Consider the following 10723-nt stretch of genomic DNA (forward strand, 5'->3'; position numbering starts at 1 on the left):
AAAAACGATACCTGTAATAACTTGTCAAGACACAAGAGAGCGCCTCTTGACTTTATCAAAACTTAAATCTCCTGCCACTGTGATAAAAAAAAAAAAAAAAAAACAGCTGCTGAACATGTGTATTAGAGGCTGACTGATAATCTGGTGAGTCAGTGTGCAGAATTTCAATGAGCCTCCATGGCTGAGGCTGAGTGTGCTGATGAGGGAGGGACGCATGACTCTGAGTGTGTCCTGAAAATGAAACGCAGCGCTGTGTTTTGGAGGAGGAAGATTGGTGCTGTGATTCAGGCTGTCAGAAAACTTGAAAAACAACCAAGGTGATGTGGCGGCTGATAGACATAAACCACCAATGTAAAAGAAAATGTAAACACACATGAGCAGATGTGCAGTGAAAGATATAGTATTGGAGTGTTTATGTTTTTCTTGGCCCTGCATCAATCACCTTGTTGCTGTTCCCTTTAGTTCACATGGGAAAACATCAAATAATTGGTTCTAATTTACTATTAAGCATTCAGGTGCATCTGATCTGCATTTCAGTTTCTTATATCTATTTGAATTATGAAAACAGACCTCAGAGCAGATTCAGATAAAAAGTAAAGGTGAAGAGGTGATTGTGAAGTGAAGTTAAGTCTCCATTCAGACTCCAATATGACTTTAATGAAGCTAAAGCTTCCAGTCTGTTTATGAGTTATGCTTGTCTCCTTGAGCCTGGACTGAATTTGTAGCTTTGTAAATTGTCTCCATGTGTCCTCAAAGTGCTCCAGAGAATGTCACAAGTGTCTGCCTCCACCACTGCTTTCAATTTGGCCTCAAAAATATGCAGACTCCTGTCATGGGCAAATGGCCTTACATGTCCTGTGGCAGTGCTGACGATGGTGCTTTCTGTCCTACAGGGGGCAGTAGACTGCATTGAAACTATCAAAAATGAGGGCATTTCAAAATAAGACAGTCTCTGTATGACCTCTGGGTGATAGTCCTTCTCATGACGCTCAATGACAAACAAGTGCAAATGTATTTAATTATTTATCTGCTTTTCCAGTGGGACTTTCTCCTGTAACTCAAACATCTGATGAACTCATCAATGTTATGTATCATAGAAAGATTCAATAAAAATCTACATAAACCATGAGTCAGATGGTACTGTATTCCTTTTTATTTATCTGGCAAAATAAAGGGAAGGGAAGCATTTGGAAAGAGCCAAAGTTAACAGTCAGGAAATACAAAAATATAGATAACACAGCTGTTTTGATTTATTTCCTCTTTCTCTCTCCAAATGGAAAAAAAAAAACTTTATTTCTTTGGATCAACATATAATAATATGGACTTGATACTTATAAGACATCTTTTACACACAGGATGCACAAATCCATGTTCAGCCTTCATCATGCAACCTCTAACTACTCAGTTCATGGTCCAGTGATGTCTATTCATCAGTTTGCAAATCATCCCCCCTCCCCCCCATTTATTTCTAATAGATATCTAATGCACAAAGATGGAGCTCCCTCTCTCCCAACTTGAACCCTCCAGTCTCTCTCTGGTGAAAAAGATCACAGCGATAGCTCCTCGTGGTGTGTCAGGAAGCCTGGAGACTCGCAGCTTGATAGAGGCTGTTCATGCTCGTGGTTGGACTTTTGTCTGGAGAGTCCTAAACATGATGAAAAGCACTGACACGGCTGGTCTCCAGGCTTCTCCCCACTGTTCCTCTAATTCTCCAGGACTGTCCCACGTTTGGACGGGGGCACCAGGTGTTCAGGCAGCGTGGGCGGCAGCTCGTGGCCCTCCAACTTCACCTTGATGAGGTGGTTGGCCAGGGCGAACTCCTCATCATCGAGGAGGCCATCTTTATCCACATCTGCTAGCTTCCAGATCTTTCCCAGGACCGTGTTGGGCAGCTTGGACTTCAGCATCTCCTTCTTGGCTGCGGCGCCAGACACTTTGCCGTTGATGGGCGAGAGGGTGTAGAAGATCTCATCATATGAAGGCTTGTCACGACCCACCACCCACTCCAGCTCATCGATGCCTTCGCTGGCACCCTCTCCATAGCCATGACCAAAGGGGCCGCTCATGGTTCCCTCAAAGGCTCCACCCTTGACGGACTGGCTGGGCATGGTGGCCTCTTCCTGGCGCACCATGGCCATGAGACGGGCGATGTCGTTGGCGAGCATGTCCTCCACCGTCTCCAGCAGCTTGGGCTTCAGCGCTGCAAACTTAGAGAAGTCCTGGCCGTTCAGCAGCTCCTAAAGGAATTGGGGGGTTGAGAGAAAACAGGAATTGGTGATAGAAATAGATCAGTCTTCAATGGTTACCAATGAGAACAGCATACAAGAAACAGGATTTCCTGACAAACCAGGAAAAATAAATCTCATCTCAGTCCTGGCCCATCCTGGAGGGCAAGGGCAGGAAAGAAGGGCAAAGATGTGAAGAGAGTGAAGGTTGGAAGGTCATTCTACTCTGAAACATTTGTTTTGTAACACTTTATATAAACAAGGCGAAAATAAAGTCACAGTTATGATTTCATCAAATACTACTACACTGAACAAAATTATAATCGGAACACTTTTGTTTTTGCCCCATTCATCATGAGCTGAACTCAAAGATCTAAGACTTTCTCTCTGTACACAAAGGCCTATTTCTCTCAAATATTGTTCACAAATCTGTCAAAATCTGTTAGTGAGCACTTCTCCTTTGCCGAGATAATCCATCCACTTTGCAGGTGTGGTATATCAAGATGCTGAGCAGACAGAATGGGTATTGGGGTCCGGAAACCAGTCAGTATCTGGTGTGACCACCATTTGCCTCACGCAGTGCAACACATCTCCTTCTCATATAGTTGATCAGGTTGTTGATTGTGGCCTGTGGAATGTTGGTCCACTACTCTTCAAAGTGCGAAGTTGCAGTCAGGTCGAGATGAGGACGACGAGCATGCAGATGAGCTTCCCTGAGACAGTTCCTTACAGTTTGTGCAGAAATTCTTTGGTTATGCACACCAATTGTTACAGCAGCTGTCCGGGTGGCTGGTCTCAGACAATCTTGGAGCTGAAGATGCTGGATGTGGAGGTCCTGGGATGGTGTGGTTACACGTGGTCTGCGGTTGTGAGGCCGGTTGGATGTACTGCCAAATTCTCTGAAATGCCTTTGGAGACAGCTTATGGTAGAGAAATAAACATTCAATTCACAGGCAACAGCTCTGGTGGACATTCCTACAGTCAGCATGCCAGTTGCATGCTCCCTCAAAACTTGCGACATCTGTGGCATTGTGCTGTATGATGGAACTGCATATTTTCGAGTGGCCTTTTTATTGTGGCCAGCCTAAGGCACAACTGTGCAATACTCATGCTTTCCGATGAGCATCTTGATATGCCAAATCCGGTGAGGTGGATGGATTATCTCGGCAAAGGAGAAGTGCTCACTAACACTGATTTTGACAGATTTGTGAACAATATTTGAGAGAAATAGGCCTTTTGCATACATAGACAAAGTCTTAGATCTTTGAGTTCAGCTCATGATGAATGGGGACAAAAACAAAAGTGTTGAGTTTATAATTTTGTTCAGTATACATCGCAGTTTGTCTCACCTGCATCTTGGCGAGGTTGGGGAAGTCTCCAGGTGAGATCTGGTGCTCCTTCTCAATCTTATGGTAGATCTCTCCCAGGTTGGCTATCAGTTCCTTCTTCTTGGAGTCCTTTCCAAACACACTGGGCATGTCCTTTTTCAGAGAGCTGATGATGTAAGCTTGCACCTGAACACAAATAAGAGACATATTTTCTGTGATTATTGAACTGTGCTTTTGTTACAACTGTGTGGAGTGGGGTTATTTATATTTTTATAATTTTGACTTATTTCTTCAAAGTAAAGGCTGGGTTGTTACAATCAGTTATGTACTGAGCTGTAAACTAATTAATGAACTGACTTAATAAACAGAGTTAATTAACCGAGTAGTGGTGTTACATATATGGATACTAGTGCAGTGCCTGTTCACAGGGGCCAGTGTGAAGCCTCTCTGCTCTTTCATTGAGACAGAAGATACATTGATTAACAAGTTAATCAACCCTTTTGTGGAAAATCCACATGAGACACAGATTGTCTTAAACCAAGTTGGGTTGGGTTTATGAAATATATATATCTTATAGTAGCAGAAATAACAAATAATCCCTCTTCTCTTTTTGTAAGTGTTTCTGGTTTCTAGTTTATCAAATTGCTTTAATCTTCGACATACTATTGTTCTCACTTCTGTCTGTGATTAGTTAAGAAACTGAACACATCACATAGTTGCATAAAACAGTACATTTTCTGTGTAATCCTACTCTTGTGGGGAAGGAGAAAAAGACAGTGAAAATAAGATCAGGTGCTTTTTATCCACTCTTACAGCATGCCTCCATGGATGGAAATGTTAGTCAGTCTACCACTTTGTTCCTGATGGAAATATCTCAACAATTATTGGATGGATTTCTGTGCAAGTCCCTGACTTTTCCTCTAGTGCGTACAGTTTTGAGTGAAGAAACAAATATTGGCTGAATTGCTATGAAATTTGGTACAGATATTCATGTTCTCCCTGATGAACTGTAGCAACTTTGGCAACCACCTGACTTTTCCTCTAGCGCCATCATCAGGTCAAAATATTAATCTGTCAGTTTGTTTTTTTGACCAAATACCAGAGAAACTAGTAACATTCCCCTCAGCCTCACGTACATTGTATTTATTACTAATTAAAAATGTTAGCACCCTAAACATCAGCATGTTATTGTCACTGTGAGCATGTTAGCATGCTGACGTTAGCTTTTAGCTCAAAGCACCGCTGTGCCTCACAGAGCTGCTAGCATTACTCTGGACTCAAGTCTCGTTGGTACTGACCTTGGCGAGGCGTGCTCGTTTGATGAGGTCATTGAGTTTGCGTAGTGCCGCGTTACGTGGCAACGACTGGATGTCCAAGAACAGATCCTGCTCCTCTGCCTCAAACAACTTCCTGTTGTCTGGGACCAACAGGGGCTGGGCCCAGAACGACCCGATGTAAACGCGCACCACCTGGAATAAAGTTTGCACAAGTTAATCACCATTAGTTCCACTGTTCATAAGGTTACACTTTAAAGCCCACACCCACACGGGAAGGAATGATTTCAGAGGTCACATACATGAAACTGCAATATGTCTTGAATGTGTTAAACACAAAAATACATTTGTATACTCATAACAGAGATACAGTATGTGTGACAATAAAGTACTGTGAGGTTGACAGTGAAGCCACAATTACATTTTAAAATCTACATATGTGTTTTGTGCTTCACGACACAATACACTCTCAAGGTCAATAAATAATTCTCTACACGATCCAAAGGTTTCTCTGAGATCAGTTTATGGACGTGGCCCGGGATCAAACATTAACTAAACAGTCAGGGAAAAATCATAAGACAAGCTGTTTCACAGGGTATCAGGTAGCAAAAAAAACTCCACTTTTATTACACTCATAAATTTAAGCTTTTCTTGTGTCTTCTGTTACAATGACAAACATTAGCATCAATAATCTTAAAATCTGTCTGCATCCTTGGAAACGTAATTTGACGTCTTTCCAGACCTACCAAAGACTGAATGAGATTTTAATGGCGTCCATTTAAATACATTTGACGATTACACAAAAAAACAAACAGGAAAATCAAACACTTTTTACCTCGGGCGTGTTGATGATTTTGCCCAAAGACCACATCAGCGCTCCGTAGACCCTCATCAGCTGCTGAGTGCTAATCTGGTCCGCCTTGTTCAGCACCACACGCATTTTGTCCTCATGGTTCTTAAGGGCTCGGATCACCTCAGAGAACTCATCCGAGATGTCCAGCTTGTGGGCGTCAAACAGGAGGATGATGCGGTCCACGCGCTCAGCAAACCACTCCAGCACTGCGGCGAAATCATAACCTAGAGAGAGGAAAGGAGAAGAGGCCGGCTGTTTAAAGAAGGGAATCTGCACAGACATTGTTGTGATAATGACTCGCACTATAGACCAGTTATCTTTGTTTACAGATTGTTCACTACTTTGAACTGACACAAGGTGAAATAACTTTAAATCTAGTATGTATTAAGGTCGGAAAAAATAGTCTGACATTAGTTTTCCAAAAGGATGCCGTTTCACACACTGAGTGAGGACAGGCAGTATTTGGATTAAGGATGCCATATCATGTCAGCCACTCTGATCCTTATTATTTTGAGTACCAGTGGATTTTTTGAAGCCAGTACTGATATTGATATTTGGAAGCCTAATTACAACAATATATCAGCATTTTTTTCACGTAAACAAACAATCTTTACACATCCCTTAGATCTGTTTTCTTGAAGAATTGTGACCAAGACATATTTTAAGTAGGAACTCGACAATGCTCTCTAATAGACAAATCCGATATGTAGAGTACCGCACATCTAGTTTGGCATTTCTGTACTGCAATTTCTAGTTACTTAACTGACAACTAATAAGCCAATATATCAGTGGAATTGCTTGTGACAGGTCATGTGATCAACAATGTGGTAAAATGTGTTCTATGTTTAGATGCATTTCAGACATTAATCTCTTCACAGAAAGACATTTCTTTTAGTGAAATTCCTAATACAGGTGACTGCAAAGTTCACTGATATCATGGGACAATACTCCAGCAGTTGTGTACTTGCACAGACCACTTGTCACTATAAGATGTCTTAGCGAGGAGTCTGATAGAGAGTCCTTATAGCGTAAGAGCTGTTTTAGTTTACAACAACTGCTACAGACCCAGTCAATATCAACATCTTTTATGATCAGATGAGAATCACCTGTGAAACATAAATCCAGGACGAGGTATTCATAACTGGTGAGTACAGAGGAAGATGCACAGTGAGGTGGCCAGCTTGCATGTGAACTAACTTACAGTGGATTGTCTGTTTTCCCCACTCATGTCAGTGTGAAAGTATAGCTCGCATTTTGCATTAGTACTGTGCGTACAAATATCAGGCGTAAACCAAGTAGTGATAGGTGTAGTGTAGGAGAAATACAAGAATTCAACCTGACAAATAGCTCAATTGCTCCAATCAGTCATTAAATTGTGTGTTGGAGCAGGTTTAATTGCGAGTTCTCCATTCAGTCTTATTGATAGTGTTTAGACAGAGCTTTCTCCCCTGGTTACTTATTAACTAGCTTTACTGAGACAGCAGAGGAGGTGAAAGAAGTTAAAGACAGTTTGAACCTTGAGTCCCTCTGGAAAACCTGACTTGTCAATCTACAGCATGCACTAGCCTTAGCAAAGAAATGACCTCTAGCAGGGAACATTTTCAGCAATGTGCTTTATAAACAATAAGCTTGCGAGTAATGATACATAAAAAAAGAGTAAGCAAGAGAGCAAGCATTTGAGATATATACTGAAAACAAGGGTTAAGATCAAATGTTACGGAGTGTCAGTTATGACGATAACCAAAAAGTGTCAAGGCCTGAACTGCGTTGTGCTACACTCACACACGTGACTGCTGAAGAAACTCAATGTACTCACTTCCTTTAGTAATTTCAGTAACAAGGGGACTAAGTCAAATGACATAAAACAGGCCTTTTTCTGCAGGTTTCCTTTGCTTTGAGGAGCTGGGGAGGGAGTAATGAACAGGGAATTATGGTTTTCATTAGCGTCCGTGTGTCATCTGAAGAATGCAGTTGCTCTGAAAGCTCATCTTGGCTACTCATCAGCGCCAGATCTGCTGCACATGCATTCCAACATGGCTGGCTTTTGTCTGCGTCTGAGCACATGTATATAAAAGAAACGTAGATACACAGTAGACAGATGGAGCGAAAATGAAATGGCGATATGGATGGATGAAGAGGGAGAGGGATACGAGTAAAAAAAGAAAGATAAAGATGAGGATGGGGGGGGCACACAGTAAAAGTGAAAGTAACAATGTAACAAGAGATGGCCATAGTGGATGGATGCTGGAAACCACCTTCGGCGCAAAGGAGTTTGTGCCTGTTTGGGCGCATGACGACATATGAAACTAAGGGGGAATAAAAGGGGAATATTTAAAGTCCAAGATCCCTGTGGGAGCAAGCCGAGGACATTTGCTCGATGTCTCTGAAGTCTGTTTTTAACACACGTGTCAGGCAGAGAGAGAGAGAGAGAGAGACAGCTGCTCAAACTTAGGCTTACTTATAGCACATAGCATCAACAACTGCTCGGTCTCCACCATATCCACAGACATGCAGGGATACACCCACACACGCATTACAAATTTGGACTTTGTCAATGTGCCAATCACTGATACAGAGAGCAGAGAAGTGGAAAGACCAATTTGAGCTGCTTGTTGTGTGGTCTCATTAAAAAATACATTCACATCTCCTGGATAATTAAAAGGAACAGTTTGATGCTGAACACACGCTGAGAAGATCAATACCACTCTTGTGTCAGTAGAGTAAATATGAAGCTACAGCCAGGAGCCAGTTAGCTTAGCCTAGCATAAATACTGGAGATAAAGGGAAACAGCTAGCCTGGCTCTGTCCAAAGGCAACAAACCAGTTGTAAAGCTCAGTAATTAACATACTACATATATGTTGTTATTAAATTAGGGTTCAACTACCAATGATTTTTATTAATTTGCCAACTAACTTTCCTTATTAATGGTGTAGTCTAGAAAAGTAAAAAAAAATGTCCATCACAACTTCACAGAGCACAAAGTAATGATATTGCTTTTACATTACTTTTTTGTCTGTCTTTTGTGACCTTTTGTTACAGAGCCAGGCTAGCTGCTTCCCCCTGTTTCCAGTCTTTATTCTAAGCTAAACTAAGCTAAGCTTCTCTGGCGGTAGCTTCATATTTAACGTACAGACATGAGATTGGTATTAATCTTCTCATCTTAATCTGGGAAAGAACCCGAATTTTCCCCAAATGTCAAACTATTCCTTAGAGGTACTGTATATGAGATTCTGAACATTAATTTAGCAGCAAACAACTATCTGGTATGTAGAGATATAGTGGAGTGACTCTATTCTCATCTAACTGTGATTTATTTCAAAAAGAGATGGTGATGGTTAGAACTGTAAAAAGACTAAGAAAGACAGTTTACAGAGTTATTTTGTTTTTGTCCACTTTGAATGAGATGGGGTTTTTTTACCATGATTTGCTAGATAAAAGTTTTTCTCAATGGAGCCTGGTGGGCCACAGCGCCCTTTTGTTTTTATCCAAGATGCTGGTGCTCTAGTGCCACATTTTGTGGCAGTGAATGTTGCATACAGCACCTTTAAAACAATGCTGCACTTAATTTCTGAGAATTGTTGATAAATGGCATAAACGTGTGTGTATACATGTTAAGCCATGACCAGTGACAGTGGGAAAGTCAGTCTCATTATAGCTTTCACTTCATGGTTCCCTCAGGAACAAGCATTGAGGCATACTTGCTGACCTCATCAAAAAATAATCCACAAAAAAGAGCATTACGCAATGAAAAAGCTTGGCTTCTTATGCACAACACAATCTCACCATTTCTGAATGTAATGTTCTTTTAGACTTGTAGTAGACCTTCAGAACGTACTGGTCAATCGAGCCAGTATGTTGAGTACATGCACACACATGCATGCACGCTTGCCCGTCACACTTCAGCTGCACAATCAAATCATTCCTGTTTATATATGACACAGTCAGTACAGTATGTCTGGGTAGTACTGTATCTGTGTTTATACAGAAACAGTTAAGAGGGTGACGTGTATGTGTGTCTGTCTTTGAGAGTAAGAATGTATGTCTGTATAGAAACAAAACTGTCTGAGGTAAGAGGCATCAGATTTTGTCTGCTCATCCTCTTTTTTGGATGGAGTCACCTTGACATGAACCAGCCTTTTTATTCATGTAGACACACAAACACTTCTTGGTTTCTTATCAGATGGCTCATTTACGCTTGTAGGTTTAGTTGCTTCTTTGGCCTTTTCAGTGTCTTTGCCAGCTATCTGTACTCTTTCCATCGCTCCAACTGCTTCTTATTAGGTCTAAAACAAACACTTTTTCCATCATGGATAATTTTCTCGATTAATTGATTAAACGTTTGGTCCATAAAATGTTGGGAAACAGCGAAAAATGCCCATAAAATTCCTTAAGTCCAAAGTAATGTCTTCAAATTGTTTGTTTTGAGCTTCCACAGTTAAAATCCCAAAGATATTAAAAATATTTGGCATTTCTGCTTGAAAAATCATTAATCAATTATCAAAATAGTTGCAGATTCATTTTCAGTCATTTAAGCTGTGCTTCCTAATATCTTTTCTCGTTTCCTTTTTGCTATGTCTCGTGGGAAATTAATAATAAAGAGCAGATTCACTGACTGCATCAGCTCTCTGTGCAACACAGGCTTTAGTGGAAGCGGGAGGGGGGCAGTTTTGGGAAATTCTCTGCTATGTTTGCCATTTTACTCCACATCCTTTCCCTAGAGTACACAAAAACTCTACTGCTTGTATCTGCGCTTCCTCTAAATGGGGCTCAAATCAGGTGGCAAAAGCAGAAGCTGCGTTCAGCTGCACTGTTATCTTCTGCTTGTGATCATCAAAAGTAAAAGAAAAACTGTGTACGTGGCAATTCTGAAGTGACCCTGCAGGTCACACAGGGGTTAGAGCTTGTGGAGAAATGGATAAAAATATGAACGGATTTATTTCCACACAGCACAGGGAAACGACTCAGATATAAAGTGATAAATGATATAGCATAGGACAAGTAGAAAGGGTACAGAGGCTAGATAAAGGAAATGTTTCCACTAT

The 10723-nt window shown here is 41.1% G+C and overlaps 1 protein-coding gene across 1 annotated transcript in view; it reads right to left on the reverse strand.

Moving 5' to 3' along the window:
- Positions 1–1130: 1130 nt before the first annotated feature.
- ehd1a (EH-domain containing 1a) overlaps positions 1131–10723 on the reverse strand; it is a 17911-nt gene continuing 8318 nt past the window's right edge. The window contains exons 3-6 of the mRNA XM_046030707.1: positions 5663–5904; positions 4852–5022; positions 3575–3739; positions 1131–2237 (exon numbers count right to left, since the gene is read on the reverse strand). Of these exons, the coding sequence (XP_045886663.1) occupies positions 1704–2237; positions 3575–3739; positions 4852–5022; positions 5663–5904 (1112 nt within the window). The 3' untranslated portion in view covers positions 1131–1703. The remainder of the gene's footprint in view (positions 2238–3574; positions 3740–4851; positions 5023–5662; positions 5905–10723) is intronic.

This window comes from Micropterus dolomieu, linkage group LG19 (genome assembly GCF_021292245.1).
Source record: "Micropterus dolomieu isolate WLL.071019.BEF.003 ecotype Adirondacks linkage group LG19, ASM2129224v1, whole genome shotgun sequence".
NCBI classification, from domain to species: Eukaryota; Metazoa; Chordata; class Actinopteri; order Centrarchiformes; family Centrarchidae; genus Micropterus; species Micropterus dolomieu.